Source organism: Toxorhynchites rutilus, chromosome 3, assembly GCF_029784135.1.
Source record: "Toxorhynchites rutilus septentrionalis strain SRP chromosome 3, ASM2978413v1, whole genome shotgun sequence".
Classification (NCBI taxonomy): Eukaryota; Metazoa; Arthropoda; class Insecta; order Diptera; family Culicidae; genus Toxorhynchites; species Toxorhynchites rutilus.
In genome coordinates this window covers 44,086,596-44,112,526 of record NC_073746.1, presented here as the reverse complement: position 1 = coordinate 44,112,526, position 25,931 = coordinate 44,086,596, and the positions used below count along the sequence as shown (strand labels likewise).

Sequence of the window (25,931 nt, the reverse complement as noted above, 5' to 3'; positions counted from 1 at the left end):
ATGTACTCAATAGTAAAATATATGCTGATGACCACCTATGCATTCCCTATCACAGCCATCATTTTGATTGTGCGATATGAACATACACCGAAAGATGCCCAGCGTTGAACATTTAATAAGTACAAAGCCTTCAGAAAAAAATCAAGAATCAACTATAAGATATAAGAAAAAATTGAGAAAGTTTGTAAAAAAAACGAAAAACACAACACCAAAGGTTCTTTTCAGAACCCCCAACATGTTCATAAAGAGTAAACAGTAAACTAATCCATTTTTCCATTCACGTAGGAGAAGAAAATAAAACAATATATTTAAAATATATATTTAGCAAAAGCTGTCCCCTTTGTATAGTCCTACGTCACTCCGGTTATGTCCCAGACATTACCCACCCGTCTTTTTTTATGCTTGGTGAATATATACGTTTTGGTAAACTTTAACTTGCATAAAAGCTCCCTGCTTTCTGTCTACTGTCCACTAGATGGGGCATCATCATACTTTCTGCTTTTTGAAATTTTCCCTACTCTCCTCTCAGTAATATCCGATTCTCTTCACTCTCTCTCTCTCTAAGGGTTTCTCTTTCAAGCTCTCTCACGCTGGCTTTCCGCATTCCATTTGCACGAAAAGACCATCGAGCGGTTTGGCACCATCGCCTCCAGCCATGCATGCGTTACTTGGCTCACATTGGCAGAAAATTCGAACCCTGACGATGATAGTGGTAAATGACCCAAATTAGGCATCATGTGATTAAAGTTTATTAAATTTAAATGGTAAATGGATTATCCAATTTGATTCATTTGAATCATGATGCTCTCTTCCGCCGCCTCTCGAGCGGCCATCATGAGATAACGCCGCGCTGAATCGGATATGGCGTGGTTTGCGCGCAGCTGGGAGCGAGACAGCAACAATCGCTGGAAATGTGATTTGCATTCGGAATGAATGCGGCTTTGATGAGCGCGGCCAAATTGCCATGGACACGATTGTATACAAACAGAAAACGAAAAATACCAGCGAGTGAAGCGAAAAACAAAAAAAAAAACACAACACAGCTTGCAAAAACTGACCGAACGGGTTCCGTCAAATGGCGAAAGGAAATTATCAAGCTCGAGGTATTTAAGCTAATCTCTGTTTTTTTTTCGTGTGCTCTCCTCCATGGATGAGTACAGGATTAAGAGCACTGAATTTTAATTTCTTTACACATTCTTTTGGGTCTCGCGAAGGAAATTGCATCACTCCTGCAGAGCTGGAACGTTAACTGTCAGAGCGATTCGGAGGTTTCGCTGATTCTGGTTGAACAGACGAAGGAGATAAAGCGGAGGAAATCCCAAAAAAACACAAATTCGAAAGAGGGAAGTAGAAAAATAATGCTGCCAGGGAGGTGTTCCTCGAATTAATTCATCGTTGGCCGAACGTGGCAAGAGGAAAAATAGCACACACTCCCGGGCGAACAAGTTGCGAACTTAAAAACAGCTACATTTTTGTCCGCCGCGGCCGCCGTTCTTTGGCCGGGGCCCATCGTTTGCAAAAAAAAGCGGTTCGACTGGGTCCAAAAGTATTTCATTCCATAATAAAAGATTGCGCGAAAGATTGCGAACGAAATATCGGAAGAAGCGGTGGACCACAGCTCCGGACAGCAGAGTGTTGGTCACGAAATTAAGGGGGAAACGGACGCAGCAGGAACCCGACAAAAAGGCACAAACGAGAGAACCTCAAGACGCACTCGTTTTTCTGTTCCTTTTGTGACGACGAGTTTTTCCCTTTGCTCGAGGACCAAGAAAAAAAAAGACCAAAAGGGCAGCAGCACAACAGTCCGTCCCGTCCGGGGGAAGTAAATTATATAATGGACAAATTTTTTGCAGCTGTATCATTATTTCGTCGTCGGAAATATGATGAGTGCATCGAGGTGTGCAACGAGCTGCTGCAGAATAATGCCCTTCATCAAGGTCCTTGGGAGCTGAAGATGCGATCTATGACCCAGCGAGTGTACATCGACGATATCGAGGCGGACGACGACGTGGTGGGTGAGTAGTAGCAGCAGTAGTAGTCCTGGCGTGTAAGCTCAGTGGCAACAACAGCGGGCCAGCCCACTTCTGATTTACACCCCGCAGCATCCGGACCGAGCCGGACGGCTATCTGCTCTTTCGTATCGTACATATATTCATTATGCACGCTGCTGGCAGCTTCTGCATCGCTTCCCTTTTTATCTTGATTATTATTATACATATTTTTTGGTGCTTCTCATTTTTGTTACGCGAGCGTTGTTTTGCTTTTGTTCGTTCGATTTGGATGTGGAAGAAGATTAGATGATTATTCGTTAGAAAATGTATTTTCTTGAGAGCAGAAAAAACAACAATTGCTGTTGAAGTTTTTATAGACATCACGTTAACATCATTCCTGAGGCATGAAAATTTGGGTGAAATGTGTGTGTTCATCTGATGCATTATTTTCAATACCAGAGAAAACGATTTATAATATTAGCTTGGGGAAAATATAATCCATTATTTCTGGGTGAAATTCAAAATCTTTTTTAATATGCTTCGGATTGTGTCAAATATGTACCGTTTTGTTGGAAAATTTGTTGCCATTCTAAAGGTATCTTCATAATGCCTCTCTCATAGAAGTCTTGGTCCTTATTGGAGAAGAACTCTAGCAATAGACTCTTACAATCTTCTCTTGATCCCAATTTCTTATCACTTATGAAGTTACATAATGCGAGAAAAAGGTGGTAATCGTTTGGTGGCAAGTCCGGACTATATGGTGGATGCATTGAAACATCTTAATCAAGCCTCAGGAGTTACGTTGTCCTGATGAAACAAAACACCTTCTCTGTTGGCCCATTCTGTAAGTTTCTGGTCAATCGCTAGCTCAAAACGGTCCAATTATTGACTGTAGAGATTTGAATTTAGTGTATTGTACTAAAAAAAGTTAATGGGTCTGAGCCTAGGGGCACGGACGGGATCTTCACATAGGACTGTGATTGTGTGTAGTAATTGCATTTAAATTGAGTTTTTCATTATTCAAAATCTGTATTTTTTTCTCTTTTGATTCATCGAATGGATGCCCTGGAAAAACCGTTTCCTGTATATACTTGTATCCTTTAAACGGGTTAGATGACATAACGTGGTAGAATTCAGTACCGCATTCTGTTCAAAAATGTATACAAAAATACCATTAAAGCCATTACTACCCTTTTCATCTGTTTATTCAATCATGCAGAAGAAGACAAAGAGTCATCATGTATCATTTTTAAACACAAGTCTAAATAGTTAAGACCTACATAAATATAGGCCTGAGTCAAATCAATCTATGACTACAAAAATATATTATAGATAAAAATAGCAATATCTCCTTCGTTACCACCTTGTCCGGAACATTGTTTGTAATAACTTTGTAGCCCTGTAAGATCGCGGCTACTCAAGCTATCATAATCTGATTTACGTGGGTATACCCTTTCGAATCAGCAGCCATTTAAATTAATTTATTACATTTTCACATAACCAAACAACATACTCGATATTATGACATCCTGGACCACAGTTACACAAATTGTTAGTAGTGAGACCTACACGATAAAAACATGAATTGAGCACAAATTGATTGGAAAACATACAATATAATATAAAATTAATGCCTAATTTTACGCATTAACTCACATTATGAGTTAACGCCCGAATTTAGGCAAAAAGATTGCTCGTTGCGTCGGGCAGGAAGCGAGTGAATAGTGCAATCGAAAGAAAACACAAAGAAAATATACCCTATACTATATTCTACTATATTCACTGTTCATATTTCAAGCAAAAAAAATCTGGATAAAAAAATCTAATGATATATTATATAACACAACATATGCCGCAATAACCATTTTGAGTAATATGCGTTTGAAAACTCTCAATAAATCGTTACATTTTTCGTAGAGTGACCCCCCTATATAGAAATCTAAGACATAGTCCTATGTCAAAAAATAAATAAAAAAAATTATTAAATTGCACGTATCACGTATCATCAATACCATTCATATTTTCAGCGGCCTGGCTTGCATTTTCGCCCTTATATAAGAGTAAGTGTAAAATGTACCGAATTTTCTTTTTGGTGACATGGTTAATACCCATGAACAGAATGGAACAAACAAAAAACGGCAAAACATTTTTTTTTAGTGTGAAATGTCACCTTTACAACGAGCCTAAACATTATCATTCATAATAATGTTTTATACATATGAAATCTATCAAAGATAGTGTTGCGAGTTTTTTTTCTATCAAGTCTTTTTCGAGAATGAGATCTTTACAGACAAGCTGTGAAGTAAGAAGTGGAAGAAAAAATTATAGGTGGTTGTGTCCAAGATACGACCGCATTGTTGACGTAGAACTACGCTGTTTATTTTATAATGCTGTGAAATTTTAGAAATAGCTGTTTAGGGGCTGTTCACATACCACGTTACGAAAATGTCCACGCTTGTCCACGGTGAGGGGGGAGGGGGTTTTGATATTGTCCACATGGACACGTTAAGTATTTGTTAAAGTAAAACATTCAAGTTAATAGTCAAAATTGAATGAGATCTGTTTTGTATTTACACGATTTTTTGAACTTCACGCCCGCCCTGAGTACTCAATATTCATAAATAAAAATACTGAACTACCTGAGAGTGATGCTCGGTCAAACATCCATATTTTTTCATATGACTGAACCTCCTGAAATGTATATTCTGAAGGTAACGCATATGAACTAGGATCCATCAATTTATTCCAATCGATAATAGAAGGCCATTAAATCCGTCAGGATAAAGACACCCAATAACACAAAGAAGGTTGGATTTTTTGTAGTATTAAAAATCACGACTTAAGTGCGGGTTGAATTCAGCTTTTGCTCTTGATGACAAAACTGTTTGGTTTTTTTTTGAGAATTCTGAAGGATTTCTGAACATTGAAAAGAACAACAAATTCTTCCATGAGTGTACGGGCCGTATCTCTGAAGATCTATTTCTTGCAATGATGTTGTTTTTCATTGATGTCTGGTAATTTTTATAATACGCTTTTTTTGAGTTGCCTGGAAAGTTCATGCGGCTACTGCTGATTGATTAAAAGAAAAGATTAATCCTTGATTCACCTGAATTAGTAGATTCGCTCCAGATGTCGAAAACCACCGTTCATGAGAAACGAATCATCACGAAAAACATGCATGCAACATGCAAACATGCAATAATGCATGTACTACATATTAACCCATATCACGGAACTCGATCGGATTTAAAATATCGCAATCCGAACGAAATGAACTTTTGCATTCTGCATTTCAAGGTTGCAACAATTGCACAATACGATAGAATTTGACTCGATCAGATTAACAGGGATAGAGACATGAATTTCGGACGTTTCTTCGAGCTCCGAAAAAGTGAAACAAAGAATATTTTTACCATCCATTATATCACTATTTGTTTATCTATCTTTCAACAATAAAACAAACAATGAACGGAAAAAAATATATCCATAATTAGAAGCTGATCAAGTGAGGGTGTTCAAAAAAAAGTTGTGCCATGGCGTACACGATTCGAGCTCTTCTAGTTATCTGAAACAAACAAACGAACAGATTCTGAATCAGTAAAGATGCCACTATCGCATGATCCTCGGACTCGGTGTTTTTTTGACAAAATGGCGGAAATTTGAAGAAATAAAAATGCTGTTTAAAACATTTTTTCTTGATTTTTCTAAAATAGTATAGTTACGAAATTATGATTTTTTATAGGTTCATGCGATAAAGAGATGCATACAGATTGTATTCATATAAACATAGATCGGATAAGTAGAACTTGAGATATCGTGTAAGCCAGTTTAAAAAAACCTGTTTCGAGAAAAACGCGTTTGAAGTTAATTGTTATGGCCGTACTAGATAAGATATCGCATCACTATAATGGCTATAACTTGGTAAATAATGAGATTTTCGAAAAGTCTCTTCCTAGGAATATAAACACTTCTCATCATTTTACGCTATTCTCAATAGAAACGCTTCTGTTAATATTACTGACCTCGAAAAAAGTTGAATTACTTTTCTATGCTCAAGATAAGCGTAGCTGTCATCCTCAGTGGAGAAAGTTTTGCTACTGGCAAGCGAAACCAAATCACATACATATTTTCAGATGAACGTTTACTTTCTTGGTGACTAAATAAATGAAACAAACTTTTTCTGTTAACCACAACACCCTCGAAAAGAGTAGCATTGCTTCATTATGATCAAGATTAGCGCAAATGCAATCATTGTTGAAAGTAGTCTTGCGACTGGCACGCGAACCCAAATAACTTATAACATTCCAGCACGACATTCAAGATGCTTGTAATTCCCCAAATAATTATTTGGCGCACAACCTTAACGCCTGCTTCGCCATACCGTCAGTTCAATTCATTGAATGCGATGTCGAAGGCGCCAACGAACCCTTTATGATGATGGAAAACAAACAATGTTAACTGCTTCGAATAAAGAAAAAGACAATATTTGCCTCAGCAGAGATCCATTATTCATACCCTAGCGCAAATATTCCTCTTCCGCTACCTCCCTCTTTGTTTATATTTATTATCACGGCAGCATTACTTGCACCACCAAACCATCGTCCATCATAGCATCAAAATATTAGATGATTGTCGCATCGTGACAAGGCCAATGCACCTGTGAGCAGATACAAATTTCAGTGAGGTGAAGATCTGCTATTTGCACATGCGGTTATGAAGCACGCTCGTACGCACACAAAGCCATATATCGATGGCTTGAAGTAACTAAATATACACACTTTTACTTCCGCTTTGCACTCTTCTCAACAGAAGCCTTTTCTATTAATATTTTCGGTCTCGATTTGCTTAGCTCTCATCTTTGGTGGAGAGAATATTTCATACAGAAAATCGATTATTAATCGAACGAATACTGTACAACTAATAATCGAAGCGAACGAATAATTTACGTCGATTAATCGATCCATACCCAGAGAGAAAAAATCGTACGGTCACTGCAGTTTTATCCTTAAAATCAATCATTATCTTTGACGCTCCCCTAAGTTCGTAAACGAAGCTAAATGCCGTCAACGCGATTTGAATTTCGTTTACGACTTTAGGGGAGCGTGAAAGATAATAATTGATTTTCAGGCGGAATGAACACTTTTTTGATTGTTTTCTGGCAAATGAGAAATATCAATCCAACTTATTATTTCTCTCAGTGTGACGATTAATCGATTAATCGATTATTTGGGGCGATGAATCGTATCGAATAACAAACTGCTGAAAACTATTCGATTAGCTGATGAACGATTAATTTCAAAAATCTGGGATCACTCATTTCATTCTCTCTCAATGTTTGTACGTCCAGTGACTGATATAGAACAAAAAGAGAAAGCAATATAAGAAACAGTGCCGCCTTTCCCCCACCTAGTGCAATTATTTCGATAATTTAAATTTACCACTTACGAATGAATTTACTTTTCCGTACATACCTAATATCGCTTCTCTGTCAACTCACAAACCGAAATATAACCATCAGCGAATTTTGCAATTAATCCACTCAAAATGCTTAATATCAAAGCTGCAAAAGTTACATCCACGCGCGGAATCAAGATCGATTTTCAGTTTTTGTTTCTCTATTCCACTTTTGATCAGTATTCATTGTCATAGGATGGTTTAAATATTATAGAATAGCATGTAGCAGGGTTTCCCATCAACCGAAATTTGAAATTCATAATGCAACTATACAAATCAACCACCTGTTCATTATACCCCCACTGTCCGTCTTACCCGCGGCTCTCCTATTAGGGAATTTTTTATTCGTTTGGTATGTAAATCGTCAAAATCCGTTCGCGGAAAAAATAATTATGAACGTTAGCTTGATTTCATAAAAACGTGACCTGTTTTCTGAATTGGCACCCTTAATGAAAGACCTAGTCCTACGTCAAAAACATCCACCGGGAGGATGTTGCGTACTGCTACGCAACCCTTCCAGGTGACTTTATCCCCAATCTCGATCTGCTGATATTTTTGTTGGGTAGGATTTGCATTTCTTTATCCCACACCAGCAGGTTAGGTTGAGTTTCTTTTCTTTCGCACATACATTTTTTTTTTTTGCAGTCAGCCTTCCGTACATTTTATTTCTGCCCTTTTTTGCATCCAATTTTTCATGATTATTTTCTTCCCGCATCGCATCGTGTTTGCTATTCGCATGGTATTTCGTTGGCTGTTGGACTGACTTTGGCTGCAGATCCGCGAAATGCGAAAATGCATTTTAGTAAATTATACCCGAAATTATACACATTCTTTCATGCGCGCAGAGGATATTTTGGACACGCAGACCATCGCTACAGCCCCGAAACCGGGCACCTCGATCCGGTCAGCGGCTGCTACGGCTGCTGCGTCGACCGTCGCAGGAAAGACAACGGCAGCTGGTGCTCGGCCCCGGACCGGTACTGGAAGACCAATTACTGGCATTGTAATCAAAATCATATTAATAGGCTTTTTAAAATAATCTACTGATGTGTGCTCATTTTTTTCTCCTTCTTCCCTTTCTCTCGCTCTCTGTGTCTGCTGCAGTCCCGTCCGGGAACGCTTTCGCTGCAGCGACCTGGATCCACTTTGGGCAATAAAACCGCACCGATAACCGCAAGAATCGCCGGCTCCGCCAAGAACATACGTCTCGGGTCGGCCTCGATGTTTGCCTTCGGCGATCCTACGGGGCCACTGTTCCACATCTCACGGCTCCATCCGGACAAGTATGCCGAGAAGGATTCCATCTCGAAGCCACTGTTCCAGTATCTCTACTATCACGAAGGCGAAATACGGAAGGCGATGGCCCTTTGCGATGCGGTGCTCAACTTGAAACGATCCGCTGCCGGATGGTGGTGGAACACGCAGAAGGCCCGCTGTTTGATCGCTACTGGAAGTCCGCGGGAAGCCGAACAGTATCTCAGAACAGCTCTCGCTGAATTCTTTCACCCAGACACGGTTCTGCTGTTGGCTAGAATATACATCAAGATTGATCAACCAAAAGCCGCACTTGATGTTTGCAAAAGTGGTCTCGAGAGACTCCCAAACGACATAACGCTCATGACACAACAGGCGAGAATTCTCGAATTGGTTGGGAAACTTACGGCCTCCGTGAGACGATATCGACAGATATCGCAACTTGATTCGATGAACACCGAGGCTTTGGCTTGCATTGCTGTCAGTTATTTCTATGGAAATCAACCGGAAACGGCGTTACTGTACTACCGGAGGATACTGTCAATGGGAGCACATAGCGCCGAACTGTACTGCAACATCGGGCTGTGTTGCCTGTACGGAGGACAGTTGGATTTGGTATTTCCCTGCTTTCAGCGAGCCATCCGGATGGCAACTAGTGTGGATTTGAAGGCGGATGTTTGGTACAATTTGAGCTTCGTTGCGCTGGTAAGATTCGATGCTAGAAAAACAGAAAAACCTTTTTTTTATATTTCCAATTTCCAATTAAATCTTTGTATCATGACACTGCAATCTGTTATGATGTTTTGTACTCTGATTGTATTAATACTTCATTGATTGAAGTCTTTTTTCTTGACTTAAATTCCTTTTTTTTTCTCAATTTTGTTTACATTATAATTTAATACTATATTTCAAGTGATCAATCCAGGGTTCTACATCTTTAAGTAGCAGTTATTAAAGTTGGCTGTACATTATACACTGTTTGTTGGCTGTACATTATACACTGTTTGTCCGGAAGACATATATTTGACACTTGTTGACAGATGAAGTTTGGTTTGAAAACTGTACAACCACTATTTTGTTTACCACTCTTCAATTATCAACAGTGACAGACAATGTCAAACATCGAACATGGAAAAAATTTAATGAAATATTCAAGGTAACCCAACTATGTACCGACAGGTTTGATGAATAGACCGAAAAAATATTTTAGTTATTCAATAACTGAATATTTGCTTGTGATAGTACCTTCTAACCATCGATTGCAACAGAACCCTCCAGGAAAATACGAACTTTTTCTAAGTTGGCGATAGATACAACAATCATGTTGTTGTTGTTCAACGTAATAACGTGCTGTATAGTAATAATGCTGATCGACGGCGTCATAACGTTCCGTCCATTTGGGCGTTTACCAGAGTTTGACCTAAACAGGGGTTTTCAAATGGTGTCCTGCGGGGCATTTGTGCTCCGTGAAGTTATAGCAAATGCTCCCACTCGAATATTACTTTTTTATTTTTACGGCGACGGACCGTTACCGATCCTGCGCCTAATGAACTAAAGTTGACCAGAAACGTCGATCTTGGGCAGCTGTTCTCCAATCTCCTCGAACACCGACATCTCGCGCGTGTTCTTCTACAGCGCACGACCACCTGGTGCAGGGTCTACCCCGGAGTCGGCGACCTCTTCTTGGTTCGCGAGTGAAAATAGTTTTGACGGCTCTTCCGTCGGGCATTCTGGCTACGTGTCCAGCCGTGTCAGCTCTCTGGCGTAATCAGCTGCCACGTCATCTGCCTTCAAACGTTGGATGTTGAAACGCATTATCCTCCCTGTACGAGATTGTAGCACGTTCGACAACCGTGAGCGGATCTTACATGCGACAAGATAGTGGTCAGAGTCGATATTCGGTTCCCGAAAAGACCTAACATCCGAAAAGTGCCGGCCATTAGTTAGAAGATGATCAATCTGGGTATAGTTTTCACTATTTGGATGTCTCCAGGTGTGCTTCCGAATGTTTAAACGTGGAAAGTAGGTGCTACAGATGACCATTCCCCTGGCCGCGGCAAAGTTTACCAACCTCAGGCCATTATCGTTGGTCAACGAATGAAGGCAGTGTCTTCCAATGATTGGCCGGGAAAATCCCTTTTCTCCGACCTGCGCGTTTGCATCACCGTTGACAATTCTCACATCGTAAGCTTGTCGTTAAACTCGTCTTTAACATCATCGGTTTTCTCATTTGTTGGAGCGTAGGAGTTGATTAGGCCGTAGTTGAAGAATTTAACCTCAATTCTCAACACGAAAATACGGTCATCTACGAGTCTCTATCGGACGACTCTCGTCTTCTGTTTCTGTAGTAGATGTGGTACTTCAATGAAGTATGCGAAATAGGATCTATCGCACGGAATTCCCTTTCTCCGGAATTAGGCCACCGAACCTCCTGGATCGCTGCGATCTCTACACCCAGTCACTGCAACTCGTGCCGGTTCATGGAGAGTACGGATATTCCAAGTACCGATTTTCCAATCGTTTTCCTGTAATCGTTTCCGTGTTCGTTGCCGTGGTCTTTGCCGATTGTTCGTTTCTGTCTTCGTTGCTTCATCATTCGTGGTGGTTGAGTGTTCGATATACTACCTTTCCAGGGTTGCGATACCTACTTCCCTGTCAGTATACGGCCTAGATCCCACCGGGGTTGGTTACCCGATCTTCACTATGGTTACTCTTACCCCAGACGGCACCACGAGGAGGTAGGGATAGGAGTTACTGGATAAAAAGCTGAGGACCGCTAATGGAGTTTATTTTACACCTGCTGGTACGTGAAGTACCGATGGTACGCATTATCCAGTTTCATTGCAAATAAGCACCATTTGCGGACAGTTTTGATTTTCTGTTTCCATTGCAAGAAAAGTGCAGCTGAAGCGCATTGAATGCTTGTGTAAGTTTATACCATTGAATAGATTTTGTAGAGAATGGTTTGGACGGTTTGAAAGTGAAAATTTTAGTGTAAAAAACAAAAAGCGTCCAGATCAACCAAAAAAGTTTGAAAACGAAGTATTAGGAACTTTACTTCATCAAGATGTCAAACGCAAACAGGGCTCACAGAATTGTTGGGAGTAACATGACAATCCATTAATAAACAACTCGTAGCCGCCGGATACATCCAAAACCAAGTTAATTATGTTGCATACGAATTGAAAGCGATAGATGTCGATTTTGCACATCCGAAATGTTGCTTGAACGGCACAAAAAGAAGTGTTTTTGGCATCGAATCGTTACCGATAAGAAAAATGGATTCACTACGACAATCCAAAACGCAGAAGATCGTATGTAAAGCCCGCTTCATCAGAAATATCAACGCCGAAGCCGATTATCCCGGGTGCCAAAGCAATGTTCTGTATCTGGTGGGATCGAAATGGTGTGATCAATTATGAGCTGCTAAAACCTGGTCAAACGATCAATGGAGACTGCTATAGACGCTTTACTTCAGAACAAAAATCAAGTATCATGTACAAGTATCAAAAAATGGCTGGATTTGTTCTTGGATTCAAAGGATGAACACCTCTTTCACTACGGAGTCCGTAAATTTCCAGAAAGGGGAAAAATAGTGACTAGCGATGGCCAATACTTTAAATAATGTTTTAGGTTATCTCATTATTCAAATAAATGTATTTTTCATCATAAAAGAGTATGCTGATGAGCTCCCAAAATTCTAGTAAACGGTTCTCTATATGGACGAATCAAAACTCGTCCAGTTTCAGGGGGTTATCTAGTGTACACCCAAAATAAATTTTTAGCACATGTTTTCGCATCTCGATTCATTACATTGAATGGGCTTAAAATAGCAGAAAATGTGCTACTCTCAAATACTGGTATAGCAATTGAGTAATATATTAGGCTGTCAAAAAAGTCCTGCGGTATTTTTTTAGAATTTTCATTTGTTCATAAAATTAGTTACAATCATCTGTTTTAAGTCAAATATGCGCCGTTTTGTTCGATGACTTGTTCCCAACGAGATGCCAACTTCATAATACCCCTGTTATAGAAGCTCGCTTCCTTATTGGCAAAAAAACTCGGATAGCCAATTTTCACAGGCCTCTTTTGTGGCTAACTTCTGACTACCTAGCTCGTTTGCTATGGACAAAAACAGGTGGTAGTCACTTGGTGCAAGGTCCGGACTATACGGCGGATGCAAAAGAACCTCCCATCCGAGCTCCCGGAGCTTCTGGCGCGTCACCAAAGAAGTGTGTGGCCTGGCGTTGTCCTGATGGAAGACAATGTGGCATCTGTTTATCAAAGATGGCATCTTCTTCATGAGTGCTACCTTTAAGCGGTCCAGTTGTTGGCAGTACAGGTCCGAATTGAGCGTTTGGCCATAGGGATGCCATATTTGGCCATATTTGAAGCTTTTGATAAAGATACTTTAAATTGCTGGTTTCAGAAAAGCACTTTTTCTGGCGAAGATGAAATGTTTTCTGCCAATCGTAGTTTGGGTGTATCTATTTCCAATGAAACCGTTTTTTAAACTTATTATATTTTCCAGTCCTTAGTACATTATTTGTATCATTAGCATATTTCTTTACAATAAAACCATTGAAAATCCTTTTTAAATTTTTATTTCTTTCTTCATTTTCTTTATTATGTTTTCATGCTGTACTGTATTCTATTAGTCAAATTATTTCATTGGATACTAATATTAAAACATTAAGGACCACCGCCTACGAGTATTCTCGTGTTTCGCGTTCCGTTTGTTACGGATGGATCACGAAATAACCCGTGTTTTCTATACTTGATGGTTAAATATTTGGTCTGCCAAGAATCTAACAAGGCCTACCGATGGTTCGCATTCGTCTCATCCACACCGAAGCAAACGATCTCATTCGTGGAATCCGTACGAATGAAGCGTACAAGTTTGCCCCAAAACGTGCGGTCCCAGGCGTATGTCTTATATATTTCTTCGCGGCCCTTAGTATGTTAAGGGGGTTGCCAAAATTCATAGTCGACCATTTGGTGGCGGTGACTTTTTTGGATTTATGTTATTCATATTCTTGTTCATGTTCATGTGTGTTCTCCAAGTCAATCTATTCATTTGATACACATATGGTCGGTGTTAAGTCAGACCGGACCATGTAACATTTTTATGATTTCGAGAAAAACGAGTCTGAAGATCGTTGCTATAAGGGGTTTCCATTGAGCGTTCAAAACAATTTCGATATATTAGGCTGCCAAAAAAGTCCTGCGGTATTTCCACGAGGTGTCGTTGTAAGCGCGTAGTTCTAGTTGTATTCATTGTATCGAGTCATACTATAGCTTGTTGGAAAGGTATTCTTGCGCGCTATAATAAAGTCCTTTTTTTTCCAAAATATATTTTTTATTAAGGCACATGTGGCGTTAGCCTGACGGGGCCGGGAGTCCAATATTTTGACAATTTTTGTCTTACAACTATGTTAGTAATATGTAACCGATTACTCGCGGTTGGCTCGAGGTTAGTATTACAAGTGTTCTCATAATTGGTATGTTGCAGTCTTCGATGCTCTATACGTGTGCCCGACACGGGCTACTTCCTATTGGGATGCAGCTGACCATTAATCAGCAACGCTCCCTAGTCTGTACCCCATATCTAGCGTGGTGCGTCTTTCTCGACTCGAGGAATCCAGGATAGAATGGTCACTAGCCGGCGCAATCATCAGTTCGTGTAGAGTTGTCATGAGCGGTACAACCTTTGGCTCTTGTTGAATGATCAGTGGACTGCACAACCTTCGGCCCGTGCATCTGTAAAGAGTGTGTGTATGTATTGCCGCGACTATGTAAAACTTTATCGATCGGATAGGAGGGATATGAAACGGGGACACAACGAAGGAAACATCATTAAACGTTGACATCGGCGTTTCTGAGGAACAGGTATAGATGAAGCAGAAGATCAGGATCACGGCTACCTAAGATATCCCGGACGGGGATATCCGATTTTCTGCCTTGTGCTCTCAGTGCTCTAGAGAGCTGAGAGCGAGCAGCATGGAACCGGATACACGACCAGACAACATGCTCGATGTCGTGGTAGCCCTCGCCACAATCACAAAGATTGTTTGCTGCGAGCCCAATGCGATAGAGATGCGCGGTTAGGTTGTAGTGATTGGACATAAGCCGAGATATCACGCGAATGAAATCACGACCTACATTCAATCCCTTGAACCATGCACTCGTCGAGACCTTAGGGATAATCGTGTGTAACCAACGACCGAACTCATCTTCACTCCACATGCGCTGCCAACTAACGAGTGTGTCCTGACGAGGAATGTGAAAAAATTCATTATAGGCAATTTGCCTTTCAAAAAGTGTGCCTTCTGAAGCGCCCACCTTAGCTAGCGAGTCCGCTTTCTCATTCCCCGGAATCGAGCAATGAGAGGGAACCCATGCTAAGGTAATCTTGAATAATTTTTCGACCAAAACACTCAATAGATGTCTTATTCTTGTTAGGAAATAAGATGAGCGTTTATCAACCTTCATTGAGCGGATTGCCTCTATTGAGCTGAGACTGTCTGAAAAAATAAAATAATGGTCGATGGGCAGTGTTTCAATGATCCCTAGAGCATAGTATATCGCACCCATTTCTGCGACATACACGGAACAAGGATCTTTGAGTTTGAAAGAGGCACTGGAATTTTCATTGAAGATGCCGAAGCCAGTGGACCCGTTTATGTATGAACCGTCAGTAAAGAACATTTTATCAGATCCAACTTTCCCATATTTTTCCGAAAATATCGACGGAATAACATTGGAGCGTAGGTGATCTGGTATTCCATGGATTTTTTGTCGCATGGACAGATAAAAAATGACAGAGGAATTGCAAAAGTATGGGAAGCAAACTTGGTTGGAGATGCCTGGTGAAGGGTGCACGTCGTGGGTAAGGTACTCATGGTATAAAGACATAAAACTTGACTGAGGAGTCAGTTGGAGTAGATTTTCGAAGTTATCAATCACCAATGGATTCATGATCTTGCAACGGATGAGAAATCTGTAGGATAATTCTGTGAACCGAAGAGTAAGCGGGGGTACTCCTGCCAAAACTTCGAGACTCATCGTATGTGTCGAATGCAAACACCCCATGGCTATACGCAAGCAACGATATTGTATCCTCTCCAGCTTGAGAATATGAATCCTGGCAGCTGATCGGAAGCAAAAACTGCCATATTCTAACACTGACAATATCGTTGTTTTGTACAACTGAATGAGGTCTCCTGGATGGGCGCCCCACCATGTTCCGGTTATTGTTTGGAGAAAATTGATTCTTTGCTGGCATTTCTGTTTCAAATACGCAATGTGTCTCCCCCAGTTATATAGTCCTTGACAGTGTTTTGTTTGGTTAAGTCCTTCGTGAGTTATAGTGTCGCAAATATGGAGCAAAATGAAGAGAAAATCCGACATATTTTACAGTACTACTATGACAAAGGCAAAAATGCATCTCAAGCTGCCAATAAAATTTGTGCAAAAAAACGCAAAAAAACATCTTTGACCGTATCGACGCATGTGAATCGCTGCTGAATCGCAACAAAATCGACCCGTTTCTGAAGCGGATGGTGACTGGCGATGAAAAGTGGGTCACTTACGACAACGTGAAGCGCAAACGGTCGTGGTCGAAGCCCGCTGAAGCGGCTCAGACGGTGGCCAAGCCCTCATTAACGGCCAGGAAGGTTCTGCTGTGTGTTTAGTGGGATTGTCAAGGAATAATCTATTATGAGCTGCTTCCCTATGGCCAAACGCTCAATTCGGACCTGTACTGACAACAACTGGACCGCTTGAAGGTAGCACTCATGAAGAAGAGGCCATCTTTGATAAACAGAGGCCGCATTGTCTTCCATCAGGACAACGCCAGGCCGCACACTTCTTTGGTGACGCGCCAGAAGCTCCGGGAGCTCGGATGGGAGGTTCTTTTGCATCCGCCGTATAGTCCGGACCTTGCACCAAGTGACTACCACCTGTTTTTGTCCATGGCGAACGAGCTAGGTAGTCAGAAGTTAGCCACAAAAGAGGCCTGTGAAAATTGGCTATCCGAGTTTTTTTGCCAATAAGGAAGCGAGCTTCTATAACAGGGGTATTATGAAGTTGACATCTCGTTGGGAACAAGTCATCGAACAAAACGGCGCATATTTGACTTAAAACAGATGATTGTAACTAATTTTATGAACAAATGAAAATTAAAAAAAAATACCGCAGGACTTTTTTGACAGCCTAATATTTTCTTCCTGTACGCGTGATTTTCCAAATCTGATAAATGAAGAATGTTGCTTACAAAATGTTTTACCTAAGGTAATCGATAACTCGAAATTTTTAATTTTGCGAATTGGTCCGCTCTGACTTAACACCGATTATATCCCATCCAATTGTTTTTTTATGAAAATATGCAATCAGCCACTTTGTGCTTTGCGGTGGGACAGTTTGCCTCTTCGGTTGCTCGTGGCTGTTTTGTACTTTTAGTTGCATGCCGAAACGTGTTGCTGTTACATATCATGTCATGCAAAAACTTAGAAAAACTTAGAGCATTTGATGGAAGGAGGGGAATGATTTCAGAAGTGGACAATTGAGCCGCAAATATGCTTTTTCCGCACTGAAATGCATATAAACCATCGAAAAAAACTAAATGGACTATAACTTCGTCAAATATGCTTCTTTTCAAATACCGCACAATATTGATGGAGTTTTGAGAAAACATGTAATCCGCCATTTTGTAGCGGCCTCCATCATGAAATTATCAGTATGGTTCAGTCGGAGTTGACCAAATTATTTTAGATAGTATAATTTTCTATTCTTTAACACTTCATTCACTCTGTCTGCACAATATATAAGGTAAATGATCTTGGTTTGTCCGATTTGGGGTGTTTTAACGCAACTAGTAAATGCAAATCGATTTTTCTTCATGAAAATCACATATAATCGATACGAGTTTGGATTTGTTGAAAAGCCCCAAGTCTCTAGTTGCTAATACTACCATAAGGCGTTGAAATTATTCAATTTTTTATGTTTTTTAACGATTTTCCTCAAAGAGGAATTATGATCATGGTTTGACCACCTCTGATAATGGTTTGTCCAGAAAATGATCATGGTTTGTCCGGCTTTAGAAATCACCATTTTTGAATGAAAACCTTCGAATTCTCAAATAGATTTTGCATTTATCATTGCTTGAGTTTACTGTCAACATATTGATCCGTTCATAATTTAGGCTTTCCTCAGAATATTGCCTTTTCTTGGGCATTTTAAAAGTGTTACCTTCAACACACTCAACACAGAGAAACTTTATTTCTGCTATGCGTGAAGGACACAATAAACAAACTGCAGCGCGCCAAATTGTTGCCATAGAAATCATGTGGACAAAACAACTTTATTGAATTGGACAACTCTTGATCAGAATTGAGTTCATCAAGATGCGTTAATTGATAGGTTTAGCTATGTAAATCTGATACAAATGATGTGCAAAAAAGATGTTTGCAATATTTGTAGGGGAAAAGGGGGGAATTTGGACCACCTAAGCAAATCGCCTAATATTTATTTCCAAACCAATACGGTCTAAATAAAAAATGTCACATTGTATTCTGAGCTACACTTGTTTTCACTCAATAAATAATGTTCAATCATTATATAAAGCCTCAATCTACCAAATATATCATAAAATAAAAGAGACGATTTTTGGGCATTAAAATTTGATGCGGGGTGATTTGGACCGCCTGTGGGGTGATTTCGTCCAGTGTGTGTTTCATCGAAAAAAACATACTTATGTTTATGTAAAGTAGTTTGGGATAATGTTACAATCAGTAACAATGTTTTGGGATCGATACCAGGTGTCTTGGCCAGATTCCAGACCAGAATAGTTGGATTGACACCATCTCGAATTCTGCATGAATCTTTTCACTGTTGGTCGAGCATTTTCAAACACTTTTGATGCTTGGTCAAAGAAAATCCGTTCTGGATGATCTGCGATGCTCTTTCAAGCTCCTCCTTCTTCCAACGTTGTCTGTCCATCCTCTTCTTGTAATTCAGCGGCATCTGGAATCAATTAGACCATAGAAAAGTCTCAAACCTGTACGACCAATTCACCCCACAGAAACGTGTCCATGACACCCCACACAACACGCAAAAATTAAAATGCAATTAATTTCATTTATTGTTATCAAACTCACAGTTTCGCTACATCAAATTGTTCCTCTTCTGTAGGCGAACAGAACTTTTCTGCACAATACACGAAAAGTTTGTTTAATCAGCGGGAAAAACCTTAAAACCACGATCGGAAAACTCACATTTTTTGACGCTTAAAGTACTTGATGTATTTATGCTACCGTTTCCCTCTACTTGTGAAGTTTTACCAAAGTGTTTTTACTTTAGGTACATACGGTTCAACAATAGAAGGAAATGACATCATAGAAAATCCAAGTTGAGCCGTAGTTTTTGAGATAAAGAGGTGGTCCAAATCACCCCATATGACCAAATCACCCCGTGTTACCCTAAGTGTTATAATCCAGAAAAGGTCTGAATACGTGCGAAATAATTATCTGGTTATCGATGAAAGCTAGCTCGAATGAGGGGCGCATTGACACCAATAGATGGTGTGTTTCATAGTCCTTTAAAACATGTGATTCCGTATAAAAATACTATAAAACTATTGTAAATCACGAAAAAGACTATTTTATTTATATGTTTTGAAACATTCGAATATCTGATTTGACAAAGGTGTGCTGAATTAGATCATTCAAAAAAGTGGACAATCCATGATCATATTTTCGACTGGACAAACTGGATGAAAAAAACTTATATGCATATGAGAAAGGTCACTTCTGAAAAAGAAACATCTGGAATATTCTTGTTGTTGGAATGTAAATATGTTCAGTTATGGATATTTTGCTGTAGGTAATCAGCAGCGTTTTAAAAAAATATATTGCAAATTATACAGTTTTCCAGGATACCATTTATTATGAAAACCAACAGCAATCAATATGTTCTAAAAAAAAATTCTAAAAAAATTAATTTTACCATTAGTTTCAAAATGTTTCTGAATAAATTTTAAAGTCTTGTGTCTCCGCATTCTTCTGTTTGATATTTTATGGAATAAAGATTACACTTATCATTAAAAAATTAGTCACATCCTCTATGAACATTTCAAAACTTCCAGCCCCATTACAAAGCAAAAAGCAAAATAATAATAATATTATTAACAATTCCAGACAACAGGAGACGTGCATCTGGCCCGCCGCTGCCTGCGTCTGTGCCTCGCCACCAACGGATCTCACGGAGCTGCCTTAAACAACATGGCAGTGCTGGTTGCCCGCCAGAAACAGTACGCCAAAGCAAAATCATACCTAATGGCCGGGAAGGCTGCGTTGCCAAATTGCGACGAAATTAAGGCAAATTTAGAACTTATTGAAAACTGAATAAACAGCCTGAATCGGAGTGTCACCAAATCAGCTACGGACTGGCTTTTAGTCGTATTCACATTTCCAGCTTTTTCGCCGCATTCCTCAAAATCACATCTTGCGAAACAAATTTGGGCCGCGAACCTTCTGCCAAGCGTCGCCAGCAGACCTCCGTCCTTCGACGATCGATCGCTGGTTGCCATTCCTTGTTTCGGGATGCTCACGAGCTGTGCCCAAGGTAAAGCTCTTCCCCGTGGTGTTACCGAGTTGTTAAGGTCGACCATACACCTGGACATTATTTTGGAATACGGATCATAAATTAAAGATTTATTTTTAGCAATTCGCTACATGCGAGCCTTTCGGGGCACACGGAGCGGGCAGTTAAAGGAAGTGGATAGCATCACGTCGACCGCAGCCTCCCGATCACTTTTTTTCCCGGTGAACGAATGACAGAATTTTCTTCGTCTTCCCTTTTTTTCCTTCTGCCCTGGTTCAGAAGATATTTTTGGAAAACTTGATGGAAGGGTTATAGGGAGTGATGTGTCATCCAACCGAAATGATATGCGCGAAACAAGTTTCGAGGCGGTCTCTATGTTAGCATTCATCACAAAATTCTAACAATTTACATCCTTGCCTACACAATAACTCAACTCAACAAATCTATTGTTAAAGGTTCGACCGATGAGAGACGAAAACAAAGATTGTGGCATCAGCACATTGAAGTTGCATTGGAGTTTTATAACCTGTGCATATAATTTAAACTGCTCGAGTCCCGTACTTAAACAAAAAAAAATAGCTTCAGGTGCAGAGCTTGAGTTTCAGCTGCATTATTTGCTCCGAGCGCAACACAGCAGCCAATCAGGCAGCCCGAACGCACGGTAGCACTTTATAATTAATTAAACCTGCTCTCTGGTGATTTTATTTATTCCGAGCGATGGTAGCAATAATAATAATAAGAGGGAAAAAGGTCCTCCTAAAAAAAACAGAAGTCGTTTACAGTGGCCTCTGGAATTTTGAGAATACATTAATTAGCATCATTCCCAGTGTCCAGTGTTTGACCGAATGAAACGTCATTACGTTCCGTTGAAATTGGAAGTTCATTGCCAATGTGATGCCGGGCGAATAAGTGTGATTTTGAGTAATAGTGAAATAAAACTGTTTACTAAATAACGAAATTTATAATTTGCGAATCGGGAAAGTTTCGAAGAAGAAAAAAAAATTAGTGGGTTATATCTATGATATAACCGCAAGGTTCACGTGGAACTACCTTAGCTGAGCAATCATTCGTTTGTATTGATTAAATTCTTGATTGAATGAAACAGTTTCCAAATTCAATTGAGTTCAATATATTTGCTCTGTGAGTGAAAAAAATGAACAAATGCCGTGTAAAGTCAATTCATTTATTGTGATTGATTGTTCTTCGTTACAAGTAAATTTAATGACGGACCTTTTACGTTTAGTATGATGACTAGAACAAAATATATGTACGGAAGAATTATCAAACGTTTGATAAACCAGCCTAAGGCTGAAAATCTTTCCAATAAAGACAAAAAAAAATTATCAAACGATTATTTTATTTTACATTTCCCTCTGAAGTTTACATCCCAAAAGTGTACATACTTCTCGAATCTCGAATTTGCTTGAAACTGGGAAGTTCATTCGCTTCTAGTGGCTGCACGATTTTCCCAGGTTCCTAAGTTTAGAAAATCATGTTAGGACAGACATATTCCACTCTGCACAAAGGCAAGCGAGGACAAAAGTACTCGCAGTTTGCATTTATTTGCAGAGCCGATTTCCCCAGAAACCTCGGTTTTGAAGTCTGTGTTAGGGAAACACATTTCAATCGGAACAAAAATACCCCCGATTTGTATGAATTCGCAATGCCGATTTCCCCACGCTTCATGGATTTGAAGTCTGTGTTAGGGAAACACATTCCAGTCGGAACAAAAATACCCCCGACTTGCATGAATTTGAAATACCGATTTCTCCAGGCACCTTGGTTTAGAAATCTCTATTAGGGAACACATTTCGGTGGGAACAAAAGCTCCCCCTACTTTTGTGTGTTCTTTTTCTTCTTTTTGGCTTTAAGAGGGTTTAAACTTTTCAGTTCACTCGCCTCTAGGCTCTTTCGTGTGCTTGCAATGCCGATTTCGCTGCTTGGTTTTAAAGTCTGTGTTAGGGAACATTTTTCGATGAGAACAAAAGTCCCCCTACTTTCATGTATTTGCAATGCCGATTTCCCCAAGGCTGCTTGGTTTTGATGGCTGTGTTAGGGAAACCATAAATCGGGCCAATCAAAACGATGCAGTTAGGGCGTTTAGATAACGCCTAATATTTTACAGTTATTCAATTGTTTATCTAATGAAAAACAACATTTTGTTAGTTGCGATAGATGCGTAGAAATATTCCCTATCAAGTGATGCAAACATCTCTCCTATCCAGTACGAAATGTTCGAGCTATAAGCATTCGAAATCTTTCATTTTTTCCTGCATGTTCTGTGTTTAGGTTTTCATTTTACCCTCCATATATTCCGGTTAGACGTAGTCCCACGTCAAAAAAATCCAGATTTGGTATTTCATATTCATTCTACCTTGAATATGATCTGAAGCAACCAGGAAAATATAATTCCTCTAATGAAATCCAATTCACAAAACATTCCAAATCTGGCCATCAATCATAAGTCTAGTGTTGTAGTATCTGATTAATACTTGTATGATAAAATCGTCGTAGATTCATATTTTGTACAATTAGGCGTTATCGAAATAACAGTCAACGCTCAATTATAGCCAACAAATTTTTCTAAGTGAAAATTCACTAATTTTAGTGGCACTGATCAATTATATTCTGAAAACGATGAATTGATGGAGCGTTTCACCATTTTGCCGGGTTTTGGCGATGGTGATCAGTGTCGCCACACGTACAGATTTATCTGGAAAGGTATGGATTTTTTCCTTTTTTTTGTACAGATTCTGTACGGTACAGATTACAGATTTTTTCGTCAATTGGTACAGATTTTTTCCGCGTGTGAAATTTCTTACTTTCGAACAAAGCAACATTAAGGCACACGACGAATTTTACGCCGCAGTATCACATTGAGCGATTTTTTTTTTAATTTTAATTCATGATAGTACGCAATCTAAATTTAAAAAAAGTCACAGGAGGGTCGTGTTCAAGACACGACCGCATAGTTGACGTAGGATTCCGTTAGGCTATCTGTTGATTTTGCATATGTTTGAAGAATTACATCGTAAAACTCTTTGATAATGATTTGGTGGCCCTGAAAAGGGCCGTTTTGTTTGGTTGTTGGGTATGGTTTGTTCATTCCACCAGTGTTTACCGAGTGATGATGACACAAGGATGGTAAACAGTCGTTAGATGGTGCGTATCAGATAAAAGATACCGAAGTGGAACGAAATATGACGAAAACTGCCCTTTGTGATCCTAGACGAGATGGCTCATGTGTTATGTATGGATAAAATAAATAAAAAAAACTCACCAATGTAATATAAGATAAAAACGAACACAATTATCAATTTTCCTTTGATATAGAGAAAACTTATTTGAAATGGAAAAGGTAATTTTCTTTTATATTTTTTTACTTTCTGGGTGCTTATTCAACCCAATGCGAATTTTAATTGGACAACAACAATTAATACTATATGTAGAGCATATGGAAAATCACTTTTTCTAATATATCTTCACGGTGCTCCCGTGGCCGAGTGGTTAGCGTCAAAACCTAACATGCCGGAGGTTCGGGTTCGATTCCCGTTCTGGTCGGGGGAATTTTTCGTAAAAGAACTTTCCTCCGACTTGCACTGTGGTCACGCGTATTCTAGAGCTTGCCACTCAGAATGCATTCAAGGCGTGTTATTTGGCATAGACCCTCTGTTAGGGACCCGCCGCATATGTCGTCAATTTCGACCAATCAGAAGTGGTTATTTCCGTTAGGATAGGAGTTGAGATTTTTCAATTGTTCGATAGTTAGCTTCATGACAAATATTATTTACTTCAATATAAAAAATTGTTATGGAGTGCCGAAATCGATTGACGCGAAAATCTCATTAATCCATCATGAAATGACTGAGCAATAGGCGTTTGAAATTGGACAATTTTCACGATGTGCTCAATTTTCAATTTTCAATTTGTACCCCAATATGTTCCCGAAAGACGTAATCCTACGTCAAAATATGTATAAGTATTATAAAACACACGAAGGACTTGCAAATGTGAATGTAGTATTTGTAGTAAATAAATGAGTATGTTTTCATGCTAAATTTCTACAACAAATATTTTTGATGGCACAGATTTTTGGTACAGATTTTAAGACAAAAAAGTACAGATGAGGAAGATTTTTAACCCCTCTGGCACAGATTAAAATATGGCAACACTGGTGGTGATCTGTAGGTGAGACATTTAGCAAGTATTGCTTAATATCCGTCAAGAAGTGTAGAGAAATGTAGAGAAATGCTTTTTTAACGTTTTCTAGAGTTTTGAACAAATAAAACAAATGGTATTTTTGAAATTCAAGATTTTTTTTTGTTTTATCTTTTAGTACAAGGTGGACTCGATTATATACAGTCTCCGATTTCTTTTCACTGTATATAATCAAGTAAAAAAAATGTTTATTAGTTTTTTATACATATATTTTTTCGTTTTTTGAATATAAAAGAAGAATTTATTTCTGGATTCAACCCCTTAAAATCATAAAACACTTTTCTCACAGAATTCTTCATGGAGATGATCAAGGATCATATTTGATGAAAAAAATCCCATATGTTCGAATTTCAACAAAGGCAGAGTTATTGAAATTTTTCTCTGTTTTGGAATCTTTATGCCTTAAACTGGCTCTAATTCAAAAATTACGCTACGTAGGACAATTCTGTTGCTTCCATATGGAAGAGAAGAAAATCTAATACAGGATACACTTGTGAAACTTCTAAACTAGTGGGTTAACACTTTAAAGACCGGAAAAAAATCTGTAAAACATACGCCTGGGACCGCACGTTTTGACTTGTGTGAAGTTGCACGCTTTGCTTGCAAGTTTTTAAGAGGCTTTAAACTTTGCAGTTCATTCGCCTCTATGTGTGAAGTTAGCGGATAAAAGTTTTTGTTGCGTGCAAGTTTCTGTTCATCATCTTGCTGGATTTAATGAATAATGAATTATTCCAGTTGAAAGAAATTGATTGTTTATCAAGTAACAACCTTCAAAATCATGCTCATTAGATAGAGAATTGAATCATTCACCTTTCCACATAATTCATTTTTTGCTTGATAGTGACAGAGAAAAGTTATAGACTGAAACGTGAGCATGGGTCAATAAAGGAAAATATACAGCATTTTTTTAAATAAAAAAAAAGTTCGATTAGAGTTATCGAAGTTATTCGATAGAGAAATATTTTACCTATCTTGAAAAAAGTATGAAAGTTGTAAAAAACATCAAGTATCATGCCGAAAAAGGCAGTTATTTGGCTGCCTATACGCACATAGTCCACTCTGACTGAACCAAATGAAGCATTTTTTAAGAATTGTGAGTCCAAGTGTGCCATTCTGCTATGAAAATAAGAGCGAGAAGGATTGCGAGTTTGGAACTGCTTAAACATTTGTTTGCGTTCAGCATAATAGTCTCTGCCATCTACTGCTGACATGAATATGATTGCACGGCAAACATGTTAAGCATAAACTTCACATTTTCAATCATCTTAGACAGTGTTCGACAATAGAATCGTCAAATTTGAATTCATTTTCATCGCTACAGCCTAAATCGCACTCTGAAATAGTATATTTTGCGATCATTCACATTTCATTCATCATTCACATTCACATCATTCGCTGGTCTTCAGCATTTTT

The 25,931-nt window shown here is 39.1% G+C and overlaps 1 protein-coding gene across 2 annotated transcripts; it reads left to right on the top strand.

The window, feature by feature from the left end:
* Positions 1-985: 985 nt before the first annotated feature.
* Positions 986-20,452, top strand: LOC129779010 (tetratricopeptide repeat protein 8). Of its 2 annotated transcripts, XM_055786242.1 has the most exons (5): positions 986-1,103; positions 1,215-2,015; positions 8,291-8,448; positions 8,550-9,404; positions 19,895-20,452. In XM_055786242.1, exons 2-5 carry the CDS (start codon positions 1,835-1,837, stop codon positions 20,099-20,101), a joined length of 1,401 nt encoding a protein of 466 aa, XP_055642217.1. In that variant the 5' UTR covers positions 986-1,103; positions 1,215-1,834; the 3' UTR covers positions 20,102-20,452. The 2 variants fall into 2 exon arrangements, with proteins under 2 accessions (XP_055642217.1, XP_055642218.1); XM_055786243.1 differs by lacking the exon at positions 986-1,103 and having other exon boundaries at positions 1,938-2,015; positions 8,221-8,448.
* Positions 20,453-25,931: the final 5,479 nt, after the last annotated feature.

What these genes read in the sequence shown, in the direction of transcription:
- LOC129779010 (XM_055786242.1), top strand. Translation starts at nt 1,835, where the DNA reads ATGGACAAATTTTTTGCAGCTGTATCATTATTTCGTCGTCGGAAATAT. An exon ending in GGCGGACGACGACGTGGTGG is followed by an intron (nt 2,016 to 8,290) that starts GTGAGTAGTAGC and finishes TCATGCGCGCAG; the next exon opens with AGGATATTTTGGACACGCAG. An exon ending in ATTTGAGCTTCGTTGCGCTG is followed by an intron (nt 9,405 to 19,894) that starts GTAAGATTCGAT and finishes TAACAATTCCAG; the next exon opens with ACAACAGGAGACGTGCATCT.